This window comes from Vipera ursinii (assembly GCF_947247035.1).
Source record: "Vipera ursinii genome assembly, chromosome: 6".
Classification (NCBI taxonomy): domain Eukaryota; kingdom Metazoa; phylum Chordata; class Lepidosauria; order Squamata; family Viperidae; genus Vipera; species Vipera ursinii.
Window position 1 is genome coordinate 82,620,062 of NC_139515.1, and position 23,222 is coordinate 82,643,283.

The 23,222-nt window shown below is 40.8% G+C and overlaps 1 protein-coding gene across 1 annotated transcript in view; it reads left to right on the forward strand.

Annotated features, from left to right (window-relative positions):
* Positions 1–9,777: 9,777 nt before the first annotated feature.
* IRAG2 (inositol 1,4,5-triphosphate receptor associated 2) overlaps positions 9,778–23,222 on the forward strand; it is a gene marked incomplete at its 5' end in the record, with an annotated part of 67,395 nt that continues 53,950 nt past the window's right edge. Inside the window, 9 exons of the mRNA XM_083366569.1 lie at positions 9,778–10,357; positions 10,738–10,848; positions 13,592–13,796; positions 14,619–14,665; positions 15,818–15,884; positions 16,402–16,560; positions 18,010–18,127; positions 19,850–19,900; positions 22,265–22,437. Of these exons, the coding sequence (XP_083222695.1) occupies positions 9,778–10,357; positions 10,738–10,848; positions 13,592–13,796; positions 14,619–14,665; positions 15,818–15,884; positions 16,402–16,560; positions 18,010–18,127; positions 19,850–19,900; positions 22,265–22,437 (1,511 nt within the window). The remainder of the gene's footprint in view (positions 10,358–10,737; positions 10,849–13,591; positions 13,797–14,618; positions 14,666–15,817; positions 15,885–16,401; positions 16,561–18,009; positions 18,128–19,849; positions 19,901–22,264; positions 22,438–23,222) is intronic.

The following is a 23,222-nucleotide window of genomic DNA, read 5'->3' on the forward strand; positions in this document are numbered from 1 at the left end:
TGGAAGATAAAGACACTGACTTAAAGTTATAATAATGAATGGGGAAGTTGCAGCTATACGTATGCATCTTGAGTGGAGGGAAGAACTTTATGAAAGCTTCTGATTGTATAATGTGTCAAAAAGAAATTAACAATGGGGTGTCTCCATGCCTAATCATGCTTATATTAAATCATGGCTAGCATAGTCCCAACTGATTTCAGTTGATTTGCTCTACTTATGACTAAGATGAAGTTTCCTTCCTGTTCCTTTTAGATAACTGCTGTCAAAAAGCGTTCGTCAGATACAGATCATTTCCCATCAGTCTTAATATGGACAAGACCTCAGCTTTGTCATTTAATCAATGTTCCTGAAATCAACATTGGGAAGTGAAGAGCACCAAACAGCGGGGGCCCTTTGTTAAAGTCAACAATTGCACAGTTTGTTCTGATGGAAAGGGCAGTGCCCATCTACTTGACATGCCTTGTCATAATAATCAACGGACTTTTGGGGTGAACTTGTTTCCGAGTTTGAACATATTAGCTGCTCCAATAAACCCCAAACCTTTTCACAAGGAAACTCAAAGCTAGGTTCATACACTGAACTAGCTTGTCGTATCAATTGCTTTTGGGCAAATGTTTCGTGTGAATCCATAAATCATGGGTGCTGTTGCAAACAACGCCTGCATTCTAGTATACCCAACCATTTTATCTTGCTTATTTTGATTTTGATTTTTTAAATATATTAATTTATGAATCTTAATAAAAATAGAAGCTATGTCAACCCTCTTGGCTAGCATGTAATACCGGTATGATTAGGGGACTGAAGGCTAAAACATATGAACGGTTAGGAATTGCATGTGTCTAGTTCAATGAAGCGAACGACGAGGAGTGACATGACAGCAGCCTTCCAATATCTCAGGGGCTGCCCCAAAGAAGAGGGAGTCAAGCTATTCTCCAAAGCATCTGAAGACAGGACAAGAAGCAATGAATGGAAACTGATCAAGGAGAGAAGCAGCCTAGTACTAAGGAGAAATTTCCTGAGATTTAGAACAATTAACCAATGGAATGACTTGCCTCAGGAGGTTTTTAAGAAGAGATTGGGCAACCACTTGCCTGAAATGGTATAGACTTGAGGGTTTTTTTTTAAGATGGGTTATATGAGTCTCAAATAGGTGTATAGTTAAGTTTAATGTTTGGGGTTAGAAATGTTTTTTTTTAATTCTGTGCTGTGATGTTGGCCTGTTTTTATGTATTTTTAGTCGCATGGAATCACTATGTTGAAATGGTCATATAAATTATTCAAATCATAAAAATTGAACAGTCAAAGAAAGGATTAATGAAACTAAAACTAAAAGAAAAAATAGGGAAAGCTGCTTGGATTGTAGCAGGATACAAATGGCATAAATGCATAAAAGTAAAATAGAGAAAAAGATGAAGGCTCCTGCAAAATCAGTATGATACTTGTATCCTAAAACTTGTAATTAAATCTACACTATGTAGAAACATAACAGAGTCTCAGTGAGGATGCAAATTAGAATGTAGACCTGATTGTAGTATTTATTTATTCAATTTATGTTTGCCAATTTCATTTTTTCTTTCTATCCATGGGGTCTCATCTCTGGAATGAGTCAAGAGATGAGCACTGGACACAGATTCTTAACACTCTGCCTAACTCAAGGTCAACACATCCATCCATTTCACAGGTGGTTCTTTTCATTTTGAAAAAACACCAGGTGGGTCTTGCTTGTATGTAAATTTGGGACACCCTGTTCAAAGTGATCAGAGTAATCAAATGCTTCAAGAATTGGCAATCAACCAGATTACTTTAGGAAGCAGAGTTGAAATCTAGAACAAACTTAAAACAATTTAAATTTCTACTGAAAGCTGTTAAAAGATCTGGAGAACAATCACTGCTTGCCATCACAGCTGAAAGATATCTCCAGTGCTTTTTTTGTAAAAGAAAAAGGTGCCGGAACTCACACATGTCATACAACCCGCCTTGCCTACCCTACAAGGTTCCATCCAAAAAAGGTGCCGGAACTCCGTTCTGAGCGTTCTATGAGAAAAAAAGCCCTGGATATCTCACAAGAAACTCACAACCCCAGTTGTGTTGTACAAAAAACTAAACTCTGAATTGGCTTGTCAATTCAAGCCTGATTGCATTGGATCCCACAAGAGAGAGAGTCAAAAACCAGTCTGTTATATTTTAGGTTAGAGCACTGGGCAAATAGACATGAGGCTAAAATTAGCTTAATCCTAGCTTACTGATTAAATCATAAGATGCAACTATTGTTGAGAAAACATGGTGTCCAGGTCTGCTAAATTACACATCATATTTTGACTTACCATGATAGATGCAACAGCATAATTTAAATGTATGCCTATCCACTGACAACTTAGAAGAAAAATTATCTCATTTTTTAAATGTTTACTTTGCTTTCCACAAACTTTCTCAGGTGAACCATTTCCCAAGCAGAGATGACAAATCTTCCTTGGCCGATTTCTAGGCAGTAAAAACCACAGGAGGTGTGTCTGGAAAATATATATATGATTGCCTAATTTTTCCTAGCTAATTTTATAATAGTTGAAGCACTGGGATCCTACTAGAAGGCTAACTTAAGCATCAGTGTAAAGCTGATTTAAGTATGCAGATATTTTAGTTCAAAAAGCTACCAAAAAACCCGTTTCCCTTTTATGAAAGAAGCAGCAGGCTTATTGTTTATCTGTCACCACCCCATGGCCCCTCTGCATTCAACAGCTGGCTGGTAGGCAGATATTCAACTGATGTAGTTTTCCCCCTTGCCTGAAACCCGAACAGTGGGTCCTCGCAGCTTGTCCTACAGATATTATTAGCACACATATCACATTCAGCAAGAATTTTCTGAAATAAAACTTAGTATTTACTATTCCACAAATAAACCAGTTATCTAGGTTTGCACAATACCCTTTCCTAAACCATTTAAGATGATGTGTACAGCTGCTTGTCTTAAAAAAAAACCTTTTAGAAACAAAGCTGGTGTCAAACCAAACCAAACCAAACCATTTAACAAGATGCATGAAGCTGGTTGTCTTAAAAAAAACTGTTTAGGAAAAAAACCGATGTAATGATAGTTTGTTAGAATTAGGCCCACTAGAGAGGAACTCATGTGATAAGCATAAGAATTTTTTAAAAAAAACACCTGCTCCTTTTGGACTTTCAGCCTGAAACAGAAAAACAATGAAATTTGAGATTAGCAAACTGTATAGATTAAAAATGGAGAAAATGGAGATTACGTTGCATTTGAGTAGCAAGAGCAGAGCTTGTTTTATTATCTACTGTAAAATAAATCATCCCTTTTTGCGTGTGCTTTTTATATATTTTTTATTCTATTGCACCTCTATCTGCTATTGCTCTCTATGTTCTGCCTTCTTTTTCATTCTCTTATTTTCTGCGTTTATTTTTAAAAACCCAATTAAGTTATATTTTCTTTAAAAAAAAATCCAAGCACTTCGCAGACATTCTGTTCAACAACCCAAATTACTCCAATTTAAACAAAACCATATTAATTGGTTAACTGTCCCTTTCAAATGCTCACTTTCTGACAGAATGTTCCCCCATAGAAGAAAGGAGAAACACTATTTAAAAAGCAGGAAATTGTGACTAATTAAGAAGCCAACATAACACCGGTGTTTCTGGTCACATGACTCTTTATTTAGCCCCGCCCCCGGAATTCTAGTAGGCTTGAGAAATACATTTGATTTTCTATTTTCAGAGCTTAACGTGGCTTTTGCAGGGTTATTTTGAGCCTGTTAATTATTGCATAAGAAAAAAAATGATAAAGAGTTTCCATTGAATGTTCCTGTGGGTATGATACTGAGAGAACTTCAACATTCAAAAATTTTGTGGTGTATTTCTTGCAGTTTAAAGCCCAACATTTGTCTATGCAGGAAAGTTAGCAGTTGAGCCAAGAAATCCTGGTGGAATATTTGTTTTCAAAAAAGTGAATTGCTGCCATTGTGCACTCGGTATGATCTTTTTACCTTAGCTGTTGAAAACTTGCAAGGAGGTTTTATTTTTAAATGTATTGGCCTATATGTCCCTGTTTGGAAGAAGATGTTGACATGTGTACATCAGGTGGTGCAGAAAGCTGTTGTTACTTCAGGTGCTTTTTTTTTTGCATTTCTTCCAGGGACCACTGCTGAATTGGATTTCCTTTCAAACTCTCTAGAAAGAAAATGTTGGTGCAGGTAATATTAGTTATAAGGACAGCATTCTTCTAGATGGGAAGGCCAGTGCATGTATGCAACAGTTTAGTTTATATTTTAGAATAAATGAAATAATGAAGGATGGCTTCAAAGCAGTGGTCATCAAACCTGGGAGTCTTCTCCCATTTTTCACCAGTAGGGGAGAAACTGGGCTACGTCAGCATTTTTCAAGATGGGTAATGCTTACTGAGGATTCTGTTCCTACATTTATTATTTCCAGTTTTAATTGGTTAAAGTTTTCTATTTCTCATGTAAAGTATGTGAGTGCGAACTCTAAATTCTACAGGGCTTTTTCCAACCAAGATACCTTCAGATATGCTGCATTAAAACTCCCATTACCTCTGATCTGTAGGACCATGATTGAGATAATGTAAGCTTGTTATTTGAGCTTACATTTTCCCCTACTTGTTGCTTACCCAATATATATTAAATCACTGTTTCTCAACCTCAGCAACTTTAAGATACATGAATTTCAACTCCCAGATTTCCCCAACCAGCCATGCTGACTGGAGCATTCTGGGAGTTGAAGTCCATGCGTCTTAAAGTTGCTGCGGCTGAGAAACAGTGATCTAATACTGTACATTGGGTGAGCACCAAGCAGAGGAAAATGTAAGCTAAAATGATGAGTCTTTAAAAATCATTAAATGTGAAATCTAAGATACATAATTGTTGGTGGGCTACGTAGTTTCTTTTGAACAACATTGCATGCATATGTATTAATGCTCTACCCAAATTCACCTTGCACTTTTTCAGTTATATTTTTCTGCCAAAGGAATACTTTGACATTTTGCTTTTTAATGTTATTAAGTGATGATTTGGCACTGACCTGAGTAGAAGATGGAATCAGCTGGGGGAGTGGGGGGGTTGTTGATTTATTTATTTAATATATATCTGTGCCGCTGCAATCAAAAGCAATTCTCAGCTGCTCATTAAAGTAATCATTTGGCTCATTAAAGTATCCATTGTGCTTCCTTGGTTTCCCCCCCCCCCGCCTTAAATTCTTTTGTAAAGCAATTAATTAGGAAGTTGGCATGCTACAAATCAAAGCACCAGTCTCTAACATCAGATTTCTTTACAGGGATGTTTTTGAATGATAGGAACGATCTGCTCGCGTGATCGATAACATTGTGGGAAAGTGGGGTTCACCTTGGGCAGCCATTTTGTTCCCAGGCAGCCATTTTGGCTTTCAAAGCAGCCATTGTATCCCTGATGTTGAAACCTGCCTTTGGCTATTCTTGTAACAAGGTAATTGCTTGTCAGTTTGTTTCTGAGTCCAATTCAAGGTGACGGTCTCGCCTTTTAAAGCCCTACATGCTTTTATTGAGGGACTTGCTGATTTTTATCTGCCTGTCCCACCGGATTTAATAGAACGGGCATGTTATGGGTTTTGTTGTCCAGGGTGCTACATTTGGCGGGCCTTTTCTGCTGTGGCCCCCACCCTTTGGCATCTTTTGCCCCCCAGAGATGAAGTCGGCCTCATCACTCCTGGGCTTTCAAAGGTCCCTCAAGAACCAGCAGGCCTGGGGACCTCAGGAGATGAGTGAACTTGAGAGGTGACACTGTTAGTATTAATATCCCTCCACTGAGGGACAGTTTGGTTTAGTGGTTAACGTGCTAGCCATTCACCAGGAGATGGTGAGTTTTAGTCCTGACTTAGGCATGAAAGACAGTGAGTGACTTTGGACCAATCACCAGGAGACAGTGAATTCTAGTCCTGCATTAGGCATGAAAGGCAGTGAGTGTCTTTGGACCAATAACCAGGAGACAGTGAATTCTAGTCCTGCATTAGGTATGAAAGGCAGTGAGTGACTTTGGACCAATCACCAGGAGACAGTGAATTCTAGTCCTGCATTAGGTATGAAAGGCAGTGAGTGACTTCGGACCAATCACCAGGAGACAGTGAATTCTAGTCCTGCATTAGGTATGAAAGGCAATGAGTGATATTGGACCAATCACCAGGAGACAGTGAATTCTAGTCCTGCATTAGGTATGAAAGGCAGTGAGTGACTTTGGACCAATCACCAGGAGACAGTGAATTCTAGTCCTGCATTAGGTATGAAAGGCAGTGAGTGACTTCGGACCAATCACCAGGAGACAGTGAATTCTAGTCCTGCATTAGGTATGAAAGGCAATGAGTGATATTGGACCAATCACCAGGAGACAGTGAATTCTAGTTCTGCATTAGGTATGAAAGGCAGTGAGTGTCTTTGGACCAATCACCAGGAGACAAGAGAGTTCTAGTCCTGCCTTAGGCATGAATGCCAGCTGGTTGATTTTGGGCCAACCACCAGGAGATTGTGAATTCTAGTCCCGCCTTAGCCATGAATCCCGGCTGGGTGACCTTGAGCTAGTCGCTATCACTCAGCCCAACCCACCTCACAGGGTTGTTGCGTGGGGAAAAAAAGACGGAGGACAGAGTATTACTGTAGGTATATTCATTGCCTTGAATTGCTTATAAAGTAATGAAGGCAGGATAAAAATCTACTAAATATATTATTTTCCTTTTCTTGTTTAATTCAGCTTTTATAATTTGAAATGCTCTTTTGATGATATTTAAAAGAAGTATTAATTATTATATAATAGTTTTGGTTAATGGCTATTTATTATTATTTTTGCATTGTTACACACTGCCCAAAGTTGCTTTCTGTGAGACGGCTATATAAATTTCACTGATAAATAAATAAATAAAAATCCTAGTTTAGTGACTGTTGAGAGTAACAATTGTAACTTTACAAGCAATCCTTGCCTTTACAACCTTCACAGGTCTGTAAACCCAGGGAAAGCTGAAGTAAGAAAATAAGCACAGTTATGGATTCACTTAGTGACTGCTTCACTTAATCACTGAGTCGCAAATGTAGTCGCTGAACGAAGACTACCTGTATATAATATCCTCTCTCTATCCCATTCTTCTTGATCTCTTATACACCCCAATCATTAAAGCCCAAATGGGGTGTCTTCTCTTGAGGCTTCATGGCAGGAAAGCAGAATATTTGGGCTTATCTACGTGTTCTTGGCCATCCCTGTCAATCAGTCATAAAAAAAGGCAGGATGTCCAGTTCTATCCATGGGTGTTTTATATCATTGAATTCAAACTGGCTCCCAGGACATTTGGAAGGACAGATATTTTTGGGGGGGGGGGCAAGGAGGAGGCAAATGACCAGAGCAGCATCACACTATTGCGCTGCAAGCGCCACACTTTTGTGCAAGGTGTTAATAGTATTGCCCAGATGGATAAAATGGCCGATGGTTGCCTTGGAGTGGTGTGATACTGATTTGAGTGATTTTTGATAAAAGTTTCAGATCATATTAGATGCTTTTGTCTGGAGCTAATATGTTTCTGCTGAGCATCTCTCCCTTATTTATGAAATGGAGGATGAGGTAGTACTGTAAGGTGCAGATAATTCTTGACCTGCAACCGCATTTGGGACCAGAATTCCCATTGCTAAGCAAGGCAGTTACCTGATTTGGTGACCTTTTTTTACCGCAGTTGTTAAGTGAATCACTGTGCTTAAGTCAGGCATGTCAAACATGCAGCATGCAGGCCGGATGCGGCCTGCACAGGCCATGCCCACCCCGGCCCCACCAGGGCAAAACAAGTCCCGATACGGCCCGCAATGCGATCGGGTTTGACACCACTGGCTTAAGTGAAGCACATGATTGTGAAGTGAATCCGGCTTCCCTCGTTGGTTTTGCTTGTCAGAAACCAGCTGGGAAAATTGCAAATGGTGATCAAGGCTAGTTTGGTCGCTCAGCAGCAAGACAGTGGTGAAGCGGGCGCAGCAGCGCCTGCTTTTTCTGCGTCGTGTGAGGAAAGCACATCTTTCTCCCCCTGTCTTTACCACTTTCTACAGAGGGATTTAATTTAATTTAATTTAATAATATTTCTATACCGCCCTTCTCCCTGAGGACTCAGGGCGGTTCACAGGGCAAGAATAAAATACAAAGTTACAATTATTAAAAGGAAATTAAATAATTGCCCGATTTTAAAACAATTAATATGTTACAATTATAAAACCCCAATGATCGAGAGCATCCTGTCATACAGCATCACAGCCTAGTTTGGAAGCATCCCTGCTTCAGACAGGAAGGCGGTGCAAAGGGTGGTGAGGATGGCCGAAAAGATCATTGGCAGATCATAATAAGCGTTGCTTGAGCAGGGTCACAGGATTGTCTGGGACGCTATGCATCCTCTTCACGACCTGTTTTCCTTGTTACCTTCTGGGAGGATGGGGCTCTGTGGTAGACAAAGCAGAACATCCAGATTCAGCCACATGTATAATCATCATCATCATCATCATCATTATCATCATCATCATCTGCGTGATTATGGATGAAACATGTAACAGTGATAACCCATTGTCATCGGGGCACTGGGAACTATGTCCCAAAACTTTGCAAAACACATCAAGAAATTGCAGCTTCCTGCAATAACTCCAGCAAAGCTACAAAAAATGGTGCTATTCGGAACCTCTTACATTTTAAGGAGATACCTGGTTGATACCTAGGATGCTGGCAGCAACCCGTGTCAACCATTAGTGCCAGTCAATTTGAGTGTTCAGTTGACTGAGTTTCATGTTTAATGAATAAAAGTTTTATAATAATAATAATAGTCCAACCCCCTGCTCAGGCAAGAGTTCCTATAGCACTTCAGACAAATGGCTGTCCAGTGTCTTCTTAAAAACTTCCAGTGTTGGAGCATTCACAGCTTCTGGAGGCAGGTTGTTCCACTGGTTAATTGTTCTAACTGTCAGGAAATTTCTCCTTAGTTCTAAGTTGCTTCTCTCTTTGGTTAGTTTCCATCCGTTGCTTCTTGTCCTGCCTTCAGGTGCTTTGGAGAATAGCTTACAATTGTGTGTGTATGTGTGTGGGTGGGTGTGTGGGTGTGTGGGTATGGGTGTAGGTATATACATATGTATATACATGTATATACACCTATACACATGCTATATACATACATATGTATGTATATAGCATGTGTATAGGTGTGCTTTGTATGTGTGTGGGTAGATGTATACTTTTGAGAGCAGGCAACAGAATTTCATTTTTAATGTGTGCCAGTGTGCCCGCCATAAAAAAATGGCAATAAAGGTTATCCTATCCTATCTGACCCTGAGATGCTGCTACTGTCATAAATACATGCCAACTGCCAAATGCCATGGCCATGGGATGCTGGGATGGTTATAAATGCGAGGACTGGTGTTAAGTCTCTTTTTTCAATGTTGTTGTAATTTTGAACAGTCACTGAATGATTGTAAGTCAAGAACTTCTCATATAAGAAGCTGAAAGACACTGTAAATCTTGAATTATATGGATAGAATGATGGGATATATACATTGAGGGGGCTGACAAAGTTTAGAGACCTGTCCGGCTAAATGAACACTAAAAACCTGAAAAAATAGTTAAAATGGCCATCTCATTCTTTTAAAATTAAGTTTGAGTGCTCTTGAACTTCAGCTTTGGATACATGAGGAGTAACAGAAGGTTCAATCTTTTCATTTTTTTTAATTTCTACCTTCCCCCCCTTTTTAAGGTGACCTCCCAAACAAGGGGCAGAATGTCTTCCAAAGATACTTGTGGGAAACGGCATCATCCTGTGGCCAGCCTTTGCAGGAAGCTCCAGGCTATCAACATGATGGACCAAGCTTCAAATCCTGCCTTGCAGATTCCAAAATTCCAATCCAAAAACTTTGACAGTCCACAGAGTAACACAAAGAAGAACCTGGAGGAAATCCTGAAGAAAAGGACACTCAAAAGCAACAGTGCCCTGGATACCGACCTCTGTTTGCTAAGCCCTTCCAGTGACAACTTGTTCTCTCCAGGCCCTGGCATTATGCAGACACCACGTCATCGACGTATTTCAGATATTCGCTCCGAGTCCTTTTCACTGGGTGGGAATAAAGAGAAGCCGAACAAATCATGGGTCTTGGTAAATCAGAGAGGGAACGGTTCACCACATTTCATTAAACCTGGAGAGTTAATGTCTGATTATCTTTGTGACAACTCTAATATCGAGCCAAAGGTCGCATCGCCTCTGGAATGCAGCTATTTCACGTCGAGTCCAGATTTATCAATCCAAAGACCCAAATCCGTACAGCCCACTTTTCCTTCTCCTCCACCCAAAAGATTCTCCTTAGGTAAGGACCAAAGAAGGACATGCGGGCTGCTTTTGTATTATTTTACGTCTGGGTTTTTTTAATGAATATCCTGCACTTTTATGGTATTACTTTGGCCGGTTTGCAGAAACTAACAATGAGGTGGCATTCCTGCAAAGACAAAATGGCTGTTTCAACCTGATCACCGATGTAATCGGCGTACAAGCTGAAGGAAAGAAAAGATGAGCTTGGGAAGGGCTGAATTTGAGAAGCAGCATTGTTTAGCTTCAAAATTCAGAAAATATTTGTTCTAGATAAATATACATGACATAAAAAAGTAAGCAGGAAAGCCAGTTAAAAGCAACTCTCTTAGCTACATGTGGAAAAACAAACCGGCTTCCAATATTCTTTTGTCTTCGTAGGAAGGAAGCTGGCAGTGGACAACATAGATGACGAAGACTCTGACATAAGTCTGATCTGTGAAGAAGACCTCTTGACTACCATGTTTTCTGCATGTGATGTGGAAAGAAGAGGTAATTTAACTGTCAACACTGCTAACATCAGATGTTCTTGCTTTGACAATGTGGAGAGGCAGTTTTGCTTCTTTAAAACTTGTGTGTTACTTTTAAAGTTAGAATTAGTTGATAGCTGGGTGGGGAGTAGGAAGAACGTCTCTCAAGGCTGTTTTGAAATAAGAGAAGATAAGAATTTGGTGGTGTTGTGATTCAGTGTCAGCCTGTGCAACCAGCAGCTGAGTCTGAGGAATCTGAGGAGAAGGGGTTTGGAGAGCCTTCAGTGTTGAAGGGAGGCTCTGATGCACCTCAGGACTCTCAGCCTGGCCCCACCAGTCGTGTTCCTCATGAGGCTCAGCTGTGTGTGGAGGAGGTGTCGGACTCAGAGGAGTCACAGCTGAATCTGCTCAGAGACACTAGAAGCAGAAGGCAATCTAGCAGAGCAGAGAAAATCAGTGAGGCAACTCAGTGAAAAGAGGAGAAGGCATTGAGAAGCCACGCCTTGGGACAGATAATAAAAGGGGAAGGTGTGGGCAGTGCTGGTTGCTGAAGGCAACCGTTTGTAGACATTCAAAGAGAATCCTGGTCTGTTCTTGCTAATCTGTTTGACTTGTTTGTTGTTGGACTCTTGTTTGCTGTTTTGAATTATGTATTGGAAGAAAATATTCTGCTGCTTTTTTGTTCGAAACACTTTATCAATTTGGAACTGTAAATAAATTTGGGTTGGGTTTTTTCTAGCCTATTAATTTGTCAAAAGGAAAAAGGGGTTGTCCCTGTCACACAAACAAGGCCGGTCATAGGCTGGAACAGAACAGGTGGGTTGTTTAACAGAAGGGAAAGCGTACAATTCCAACTAATTGGAGAATGTGATTTATGACGGTTAATTAGAGGGAGGAACTGCATTTTGATACTGTGTGCTTAGATTTCGGCTTGACCATGTACATGCCGAAGCTATGCTCTTTTGATTAAAGACTCCTTAAGGTAAACAATGCCTTCAAGTTCTTCGAAGAATTTCATCTGTCGGAACCATGACATTAACAGATGAAGGGTTCCAAAAAGAATTTGGAAGTCTACTTATACAGGTGGTCCTCCATATATGACCATTCAAACTTACAACAGACCTCCCCAGAACTATTTACAATCTGGATTCACAGTTTTGATGGCTACACCCCCCCCCAGTGATATGATCGCATTTGGGGTATTTGGCAACTGGCCTACACTTACATCTGTTCGCAGTCTCCTGCAATAGAGCCAGTTTGGTCTGGTGGTTAAGGTATCAAGCTAGGAGCCAGGAGACTGTGAGTTCAAGTCCCACCTTAGCCATGAAAGCCAGCTAGGGGACCTTGGGCCCGTCACTCACTCTTTGCCCAACTCACAGAATTGTTGTTGTGGGGCAAATAGGAAGAAAGCGTATTGGATACGTCCACCTCCTTGATAATCATGAGAGAATATAAATAAAATACATGATCTGCATGTACAAAATCCTAGATTTTTCTCCTCCCATAGACCTGGAGAGGTAAAACATAAAAGACAAAGGAGTCACTGCGGATTTTACTCCGCTAGTTGTTGCCAACTGTGCTCATCTCTGTTTCAAAGGCCTGCACGACGACATTTCCGCAGTCATGTGGCCAGCATAATGTTACAGAGTGATTAAGATGCTGGGCTGTTGGCTGGAAAGCTGGCAACTCAGGTTCGAGACCCGAGCCCCACATGACGGGGTGAGCTCCTTCTTTGTGTCAGCTCCTGCCAAACTAGCAGTTTGAAAGCAATGCAAATGCAAATAGGTAAATAGGTAGCACTTTGTTAGGAAGATAACAGCGCTCTGCAAATGCAAATAGGTAAATAGGTAGCACTTCGTTAGGAAGATAACAGCGCTCTGTGACATCGTAGAGCTGGATAGGGTTAGAAAAGAATTTGTTCCAATATCCTTTGGAGCCACTGCAACTTAATTTAACAATTAAGATGCATACGTCTAGCAGCTTCTCATGTTCCTTTTTGGGACTCTTGCATTTAAATTCCAGAGCTGCTTTTATCTTCATTGTTATCTTTTATGTTACGGGACTCTTATGTGCCTGCTCTTGGAGGTAAGCCAGGAGCAGATACTACAGGAAATACTAGGACTCTATTTTATGGGTATAGGCCAGGGGTAGGCAACCTTGGCTCTTTTATGACTCATGGACTTCAACTCCCAGAATTCCTGAGCCAGCATGGCTCAGTTTGGTAACGTCTCCCTTCCCTTCAGCGTGGCTGGCTGAGGAATTCTGGGAGTTGAAGTCCACGAGTCATAAAAGAGCCAAGGTTACACACACACACAGGGCAATGTCTGCATGTCTCTATAATATAATAATCTTTCTGTCTTTACTGATTTAGTGGAAAAACACACAGTGGGCCAATCTGGATTACATCTACAGGTAGTCCTTGACTTAATTCGTTTAGTAACCGTTCGAAGTTACTAAAGTGACTTACGACCGTTTTTTACACTTACAACCTTTGCAACATCTCGATGGTGGTGTGTCAAAATCTGGATGCTTGGCATCTGGTTCATATCTACAACGATTGCAATGGCTGAGTCTCTACAATGCGAGTTTTAGCAGCAAATCGTGTTGCCGAAATTTGTCAGCGGGGTTTGCAGTTAAAGGTCAAGGGTTTGACAGCTGCAGCCAATTGGGCTAATTGTCTACCCATCATTTAAAACAAGCTACATTTAAAGGATGAACGTTGTTTGAACATGAACCTCTGTGTTAACTTTCATTGTTATATCTAGGCAAAGTTGCTGTTTCTAAATTAGTTGACTTCCTGAGGAACACGACAAGTCGGAGTTCAGAAGACAGCGGTCTTGAAGGTTTATGCAACATGCTTGATCCTGATCATAGGGATATTTCTATGGACATGGAGACCTACCATGCCATCATGAAAGAATGGATTGAAGATTGCAGAAGGAACTGGTACCTGGCCATTATCTCTTTTCTGTAACGCAAGGCATGATAACCCATATATATATATATATATATATATATATATATGTATGTATGTATGTATGTATGTATGTATGTATATATATATATATATATGTATATATATATATATATATATATATATATATATATATATATATATATATATATATATATATATATATATATATATATGTATGTATGTGTATATGTATATTAATCCCATTTATATCCCGCCCTTCTCCGAAGACTCAGGACGGCTTACAATCTAAAGCACAAATCAATGTGCTTAGCAATAGCCTTCATTCTATGTATGTGCCTGCTTATTAGGGCTTTTGCCCCCCCCCCCCAAGCAGCATTATTACAAAGTCAGCTTATTGCCCCCAACAATCTGGGTCCTCATTTTACCTACCTCGGAAGGATGGAAGGCTGAGTCAACCTTGATCTTAACTCCGTTAATAACCTTTACATAATTTTTTTAAAAAACTCCAACCTCCTAGATCTCTTTGAATCCTTAATGGATTCCATATCTGGTGGTTCTCCATTGAAAAAGTAATAATGTATTCCTGCTTTTTATTTTCTGCTTTTTAGCTAGTTAACAAACCATTAAAAAAACAGATCCTTTTATTCCATGGGGACTAAATACATAAGATTCTTTGGTAAGAAGTTAGGATGCCGTGTAATTATAAAGGTTATAAAATTGAAAATAGGCCACAAACCATGAGAAAGAAAAAGTTTTTCCAGTATTAAAAATGCAAAAATGTTTAATATCAATTCAAGCCATTTCTGTTATCTTGTATTCAATTACACCTTTCCCCCCCCCCCGCTGTTTTTCAGGCATGAGCTACCCACCAAGGAGGCCAGCCCTGAAAATAATTTCTCAGGTGTGTCTTTATTAGATTTATTGAGCCGCATTCAGAACGATGAATAAAAATGCAAACAAATTAGAATAATATTTTGGGTATTCTGGAAAAGTTAAATTTAGTGAAATGTGTTGAAAGTGCTAGAGCAGCGATGGCGAACCTTTTAGAGACCGAGTGCCCAAACTGCAACCCAAACCCACTTATGTATCATCGGGTGCCGGGTGGGCATGGCCAATTGGGTGGGTGTGGCCAATTGGGTGGGTGTGGCCAATTGGGTAGGTGTGGCTGCGGTGGTAACGGCAGACTGGGTGGGACTAAAAAGTTCAATCCATCGATTCCAACTTTGCGAGACATTTTTTTCCCTGCGAGAAGTTGAAATTGATTGATTGAACCTTTTTTTTGGGCACACGGTGGCGGAGGCCTTAAGCGAAAAGATTTTATAAATCCCAACTGAAGGACTAGGACTGTGGGCCGCATGCCCACAGAGGTTTGCCACCAAGGTGCTAAAGGTTAAGTCTGTTTCCTGCTGTCCAATAGGAATAGTCTCGTTGGTTTTCAGACCATCGTTGATGAGTGTGTAAACCACCAGCCGGTAGAGTTCCTCCTTTATTGACAAGTTATCTTCCCTCCATTGTAGCATAAGGTTGTGAAAAAGACATTTGTGAGGTTTCCCTGTGTCTTCAGGGTCACCTGAGTGGCGCAAATGGGTGTGGAGTCTTCTTGGCTGAAGAACGTTTTCTGCCCTGTGTCCCTTCACTCTTGAAGCAACAGGTCAGAAAACATCCTGCAGCCAAGGGGCTCCACACACATTTGCACTACTCAGGTGACCCTGAGGACGCAGGTAAACCTCCAAAAGGTCCCAGTTATTCAGCTGTCTGCAAGCAATGTAAATCCTTCCACTCCCCACCATCCAGTCAGAGCTGAAAGAAGCATCTTGGTTGAGAAGTGACATGTTTTCCAAGAAGAAACAAAAAAAGGCCAGTTGTCTCCTGAAGAAAAAAGAAAAGAAAAAAAAGCACATTTGGGACAACTATGCCTGGATGACTTAGAATCTCCATAGACATGTAATATCATTCGTACAGAGGCAACAATTGTATTTAAAATGTTTTATGGGACGGACCGGTCCGCCGTGGGTTTATTTCTTGCCTTACAACCAAAAACTTCTTTTTGCAGTGACAAGGTTGAACGTAACTTTTGGAAGCCTCGAAGCCCTCGGCGGTGACGTGTCGAGAGGAGACTTGTGAGTCCTGCTTTAGTTGACGGGTTCAGAGATGGGAAACGAAAGAAAAACTGGAAACCAAGATCCAAGATAGGAATTAGGCAGGAATAATGGCTACACCAAGTCTTTAAATGACTGGAAGGATGTGATAAGAACATTTTGCTGTCTGAATGGCTGCCACACCGAAAGTTATTCTGCGTTATTTAGTCCCAGAGGGCAGGATATATAGAGCAGTGGGTGTATGAGATTGGAAAACAAAACACAGTTGAATGTTGGGGAAATAGTAGCCTAATAGTAAGATCAGTTGAACAGTGCAACCACCGAAAACGCAGAGAGGCAGTGGGTTTCTGTTGGTTGGCTGTACAGGTAGTCCTTGACTTACGACCGTATCTGACCCCAACATTTCAGTTGCTAAAGTGCAGAGAGGGAGAAATTCTCTGAGCATTAAAACACCCATCCTGCTGTTGGTCGTCTCCATTAAAATTATGGGACAATAGAAGGTCAAAAGGATAAGGCCCTCTCGTCTTTACCCTTCCAGAGAAACATCCGACTTGATTACTTGTGTCGCGGATCTTCAGTTCAACAACCAAAAGCTTCAAGAGGAAAATGCCCAGTTGAAGCTGGCGCTGGATGCCATGGAGGAGACTAATAACAGACTGGTGGAAGACAGCGGGGAACTTCGGAATCAGGTTAAAAGGTGTGATGCTTTTGAATGAAATGATAGTTCTTTTGCGGGCTTAGCAAGGGCATCCAGTTTTGGTCACCAGGATGTAAGAAAGATGTTGGGACTCTAGAAATACAGAGCAGAGCAACAAAGATGATCAGGGGACTGGAGGCTAAAACATATAAGGAACATTTGCTGGAATTTGGTGTGCCTAGTCTAATGAAGAGAAGGACAATTGGGCGATATGATAGCAGTGTTCCAGTATCCCAGGGGCTGCCACAAAGAAGAGGAAGTCAAGCTGAAGGCAGGACAAATGGAAACTCATCAAGGAGAGAAGCAGCCTAGAACTAAGGAGAAATTTCCTGACAGAACAATTAACCAGTGGAACAACCTGCCTCCAGAAGTTGTGAATGCTCCAACACTGGAAGTTTTTAAGAAGAGATTGGACAGCCGTTTGTCTAAAATGGTATAGAGTTTCCTGCCTGAGCAGCGGGTTGGACTAGATGACCTCCAAGATCCCTTCCAACTGTTGTTGTTGTTGTTGCTCTTTGTAAAAAAAAGTGGGAGTGTCTGGGAAAAGTCTTGTTTACCATAACCACCCATATGCAGAGGACAAATTTCTACTGTATTGAGCTTAGTTGTCCTCTGCAGATACTAATAATGTATGACGAGAAAGCCTGGCATGCACATACTTACTCAAAGTTCTATTTCCTTGCAGAGATCATTGGAAACTGATGTCAATATAAAGTTTAATCAAGGTCTAGTACAAATGCAGAATCACAGCCTTAGTATTGCAATAAATTCTTCCAGAAGGTTGCATTTTTAAAGAACCTAGTACCATAGGAATTTCTTCCTCAGCTTTATTATGTCTGTCTTCTTGTTTGAAGTCATTGCACACCTCTGGGGGGTGGGGCCAAATCTAATAATTAAAAATGCAAATGAGATATTGAATTGTGTTTCGAAATATGGAACCTCAGCACTTGATCGAGAAGCCTTGACGCTAATAAGCCCCTGGTTCTACTCAGAGAGTTATTCCATGTACATCGAAAGACCAGGTTCAAGAAATGTGTTCAATTTTGAACTGTCATTGTTGTAAAATTGAGAAGATAGAGAAATATGTTTCTGGCTGACTGAGGAATTTTGGGAATTGAAGTCCACACATCTTCAAGGTGCCAGGAGAAAGACCGATATATATGTTTTAATTTTTAGTTAACTTTAATCGTTATATCGAGATTTCATTTATTGTATGCCCCATATCATTTTTATTTTGGTTTGCCGAGTTTCACTGCAGCTGTAGTAAAAACATATTGATTGGCATATCATATTTATACAGCCACCCATCTCACAGAACGCATCCTTGTGGCATACAATAAAATAAAAACACATTAAACAAAATCTACAAACCAATATCGGGGTGGTGGTGGAAATCTTACAGCTTTCCTTCTCTACCACAAACGTTTTTCCTCATTTTTGGCTTTTTAGCTTCCAGCAATCTGCAAGTCAGGTGAAAACATTAAAAGAGGAATTGGAAGAAGTGAAGAACACCCTGGGTAATTCGGAGGAAAGGAGGCAGATGACGGCAATCCAGAATAAACAGCTTGTAAGTTGATGTTTGCGTGCAGGAGTCTAACTTTGGCCGTCTCTTACAGTCCAAGTTGTGTTGCAGTTTTCTGGTACAGGAGGCAAGTGCAGAATGTAAGTGAACATCAGGTTTCTGATAAGCGCCTGATTCAAGACCTGTAATCTGGTCTTCCTAATTGAAAAAAAAAACTTTAGGAGTTAGGCCCTTGGGGTGATCTAGAAAAGTGTCCCTTTCTTTTGGCAGTAGCCTAAATCCCTGCCGCCTCTTGCGTGCGCCACATTTGATGCAATTTAACCAAAATCACAACAAGTGATGGACGCTTCTTGTTACACCCAGGGGTGGGATTCAGCCGGTTCGCACCAGTTCAGTAGAACCAATAGCTAATTTTTTGTTGTTGTTGCCCAGGCCCAGAATGGACTTCCGGAAGCGGCTCCCACACAGAGAACCGGTTGTTCACATATTTCAATCCCACCATTACTTACACCCTTGTGGTATCACTGCTCCACAAACTGCAACTTCCATTGAGTTCCCCAGGTGTCAAGCACCAGAGAAATAAGGGGATCCAGGCAGTTCAAATGAGTATAAAGATTCATTGTAAGCTTAAGCTCTCCACAAGAATCTGAACTACTAAGGGTCAAAGCAATTTAGCGGTAGATAAGGAATTTAAGGTGGGTTACACTTAGATGTCTTGTGGGCATGGACTCATGACTGATGATGCGTTTGACCCCTCCCTCGGGCTCAGCCTGGTCATCCCTCACATCAGGTACAATTCACGGTGCTGGTTATCACCTATACAGCCCAGATTGTTTGAGTGGCCACTTGTGATCCATATATGATTGGGCAGAATTGCTGCATGTTGGGTCCTATTATCAATGGTAGTTAATTAGTTGATTAATGCCATCTATTGGGACCTAGAATGTGATAGAATGTGACCTTCTTCGTGATAGTGTCTGCCCTCCGAAATAATATCTCCCCAGATATTTGGCTATTACCTATCTTTATTGTCTTCTAGTTGTCTTTAAAAAAATGGACTTATATTCCAGGTCTTGGGGTAGGGTGATTGTGGAGGCCCTGTTGTGTGTCTTTTTGCAGCATAGTCTGTCTGTTCCCATCCTTGGTTTCTTCTTAATTATTGTCTTTACTTTTTTTCATTATGTAAGCCTTCAGAGTCAGTTCTGGCATCGGGCACTCTTTAAATCTCATAAATGAATGAATAAGATTATTTGCGTATGTATAAATAGATTAGGAGGAACAAGGATGTTTCAGTGGATCTGATTGAGAACACTATGATAATAGGGTTTTTTTAATAGACAACAGTAGTGAATTTGTGCTGTAGTGAATTTTTCCTTTAGCCATCTTTCAATATCTAAAATATATCAGGCAATACCTGTGTTGACAATTGATGTACCATTTAAATGGTGGCAGAAGAATATATCTGTATGGCAGAGGAAAAATATAAAATGTATATATCGCTCAAAATAAATATGCACTTTTTGGGGGAAAATGGTTTGCAAAAGTAAGTAGGTGGATAAAATTGAATATAATAATATTTTGTTTGAAAAAGGTATAGATGCATTCATTTTGGAACTAAAATTTCAGATGAATATAGAAAACGGAAGATCAATTTCTGGTTCAAAACTAATTCATCTTGAGACAAAGAAGCAAGTATTAATTTATTAGTTGTGTATGCTGTCTGTAAGTGTGCTATAAGTATACCAATTGCTTTCCTTTCATAAACAGGAAAAAGAGAATCAATCTTTAGTTCTTAAGATCTCGTCTCTTCAAGAGGAGGTAAGAATAAGTATGAATTACTTTGAGTCATGATAAGTGTTTTTGCTATGTAATATAACAACAACAACAATAATACAATAATAATATGTGTGGTAGTCCTCAACATGATCAGAACTGACCCCCAATTTTCTCTTGCTAAGTAAGACTTTTTAAGTCACCCTCATTTTGTGACCTTTCCTACCACAGTTGTTAAGTGAATCTTTGTACTTAGCAACACAGCTGTTAGGTCCATCTGGTTTCCCCATTAACTTTGCCTATCAGAAGGTCGCAAAAGGTGATCACGTGACCCCAGGACACTGCAACCGTCCTAAATATGAACCAGTTGCCAAGTGTCCAAATTTTGATCACGGGAATGCTGCAGTGATTGTAACTGTGACAAACCTGTCATAAGCCCGCTTTTTTCAGTGCTGATGTAACTTCAGATAGTCACTAAACGAATGGTTGTAAGTCAAAGGCTACCTGTAAGAGCGAGACACAGATGGCATTTCAGCAACCTCCACCGAATGTACGGGCAGAACAATTAAGTGAATAATTCCCTCACATTTCTCCAGAGGAAGAAGAAATTGTCCAAGAATTTCTCAAGGCCAGGATCTGCTGCTATGGGTGTCATCCCCTGGTAGAAACTGTACTGAGAGGATAGGGTTACCTGTGCCCTATTTATACCTGTCCAGGTGGTTGAACAAATCTTTATTGTCAAAGTACAACTATGTATACATTGAGATTAGCTGAGCCTCCCTTTGTGCTCCCACCCCCCAACACACAGTGACAACAAACCCTCCAGCTTACTACACCATGTGAACCACCTACGCCACACACTGGCCTCCCAAGTCAATTCTGCATAAAATTCACACAAGTTATTTCTCATTCAAAAGCCTAACAGCCCACAGATAAAAGGTGTTTTTCAGCCTGTTGGTGCGGCTGGCTATACTCCTATATCTCCTACCCGATGGTAGGAGAGTAAAGAGATACCGTCCAGGGTGTGAGCCGTCCCTGAGAATTTTCCTCACTCTTCCAAGGCAACGAGCCCTGGCGATGTCATCCAGTGGTGTCAGGGGACAGCCCACAATGTCTTGTGCTGTACTCACCACCCTCTGTAATACTTTCCTATCCGCGGCTGTCAGACCAGCATACCAGACCACAATACCATACGAGAGGATGCTCTCTATAGTAGACCGGTAAAAGAGGGTCATTAGCCGTTGTTCTACCCTGTTCTTCCGCAAGACCCTGAGAAAGTGAAGCCTCTGTTGGGCCTTTCTAGTCACCTGGGTTGTGTTAACTTTCCAGGTCAGATCTTCGCAGAGGTAGACTCCCAGAAATTTAAAGGAGGAAACTCTCTCCACACAGCCCTCCCCAATGTAAAGTGGGGCAGGTTCCTCCTTTTTCCTCCAGAAGTCTAGCACCATCTCTTTCTCTTACACTTTCCAGCCAATAGATTTAAAACTGGCTTTCCCGCCACGAGTCCAGGTACATTTCCAGTCAATAGATTTAAACCTGGCTTTCCCGCCGAAACGCTGCTTCCTGCCGCAGCAGTTTCGGCCCAGCACCACCTGGTGTATCGATAGAGCCGATGCTTGCATTGTTATTAAACCCCATACATAACACTCTTGACCTCTCGGATTTTACGTAGGTGTTGAACACCACACTCTACCCCAAGAATTTATCCCAAAATACTTTCTTTTATGAAAAAAAAAGTATAGAAAGAGCACAGAGAAGAGCAACAAAGGTGATTAGGGGACTGGAGGCTAAAACATATGGAGAACAGTTGTAGGAGTTGGGTGTGTCTAGTTTAATGAAGAGAAGGACGAGGGGTGACAGGATAGCAGTCTTCCAATATCTCAGGGGCTGCCACAAAGAGGAGGGAGTCAAGCTATTCTCCAAAGCGCCCGAAGGCAGGACAAGAAGCTAATGGGAAGGAAACTAATCAAGGACAGAAGCAACCTAGAACTAAGGAGAAAATTCCTGACAGTTAGAACAATTAACCTGTGGAACTGCTTGTGGGCGCTCCATCACTGGAGGCTTTTAAAGGAGGACAACCATATGTATGGAAATGGTACAGGTTGGACTAGATACAGTAGCAGGTTGAGTAGCAGGTTGGACTAGATACAGGGGTAGGCAACCTTGGCTCTTTTATGACTGGTGGACTTTAACTTCCAGAATTCCTGAGCCAGCCATACTGGCTCCGGAATTCTGGGAGTTGAAGTCCACGAGTCGTAAAAGAGCCAAGGTTGCCCACCCCTGGACTAGAATCTGATCTCCAAAGTCCCTTCCAACTCTGTTATTTTGTTAAAGCAATTTTTTTCATCAGATGGAATGAGAATTAGTAGAAAAGGGAACCAGTAATAACAAATGTGTCCTTTAAATCAGAACATTAGGAATGCTGTTGATTCCGACTGTCTCCAGAAGAAGATTGAGGAGCTGTCCCAGAATATTAGCGAACTCCAAGTAAGTGGTTCCTACATTTTGTTGCAGTGTGGGCGATGGCAGAGATTCAGTGCGATGCTTCAGATATTTGAAATGTTCCAAGTGATTGATTCAAGGTAATCAATTCGATTATTTTCAAAAGACCCCACAGTAATTCCTCCTCTTGAATTTCCAGTTAGGTTGCATTACAGAACCCAACATGCCTGATCACTGGTTACACTAGCTTGGGATGGTCAGAGATTGCAGCCTTACCAAAATCTGACAATCCACAGTTAAAACTAGAAGTGGCTGTGTGCTGTTTACATTTGTAAGTTGGTGGAGGAACGTCAGAGAACCTTCAAAAAGCAACATGTAAACATGAAGATTGTGATACTGTTTTCTAGCTGTTAAATTATATCTTTAAGAGGAATTTGAGCTGAAACCTAACTAAGCCTAGATTCTAAGCATTATATTTACATCTCGCTTAGCAAACGTTCCGGGTCTGAATAACAGATGACGGTGTTAACAATGGTGGGATTTTCTGTCTCCGTCGCTTGAGATGTGCATAATTGGATCAAGAGATTATTATAACTTTCTTAACTACAGTTAAGGAGAACTTTCTCCCACAATCTCTTGGTCAGCTCTGAGATATTTCATTTAATTATTTTGATGATATCCCTGTTAAAGATTCTTCAGCATTTCTGAACAAAATGGGCATCAGCACAGAACACCATATAACCAATTAGAGCATGTAAGATTTTGCAAAGCATATTGGTGTGAGCGTTAAAGTGTTAATGTATGCCTGTCTTCTGAAACACTTGACACGGTTACTTCTAAGGCTTTCTTCTGATTTCTCTAGTCAATTATTCATTTACAGTCATTTTTCTGGTGCTCCAGTTTGTGCAAACAAACACTCCAGGGT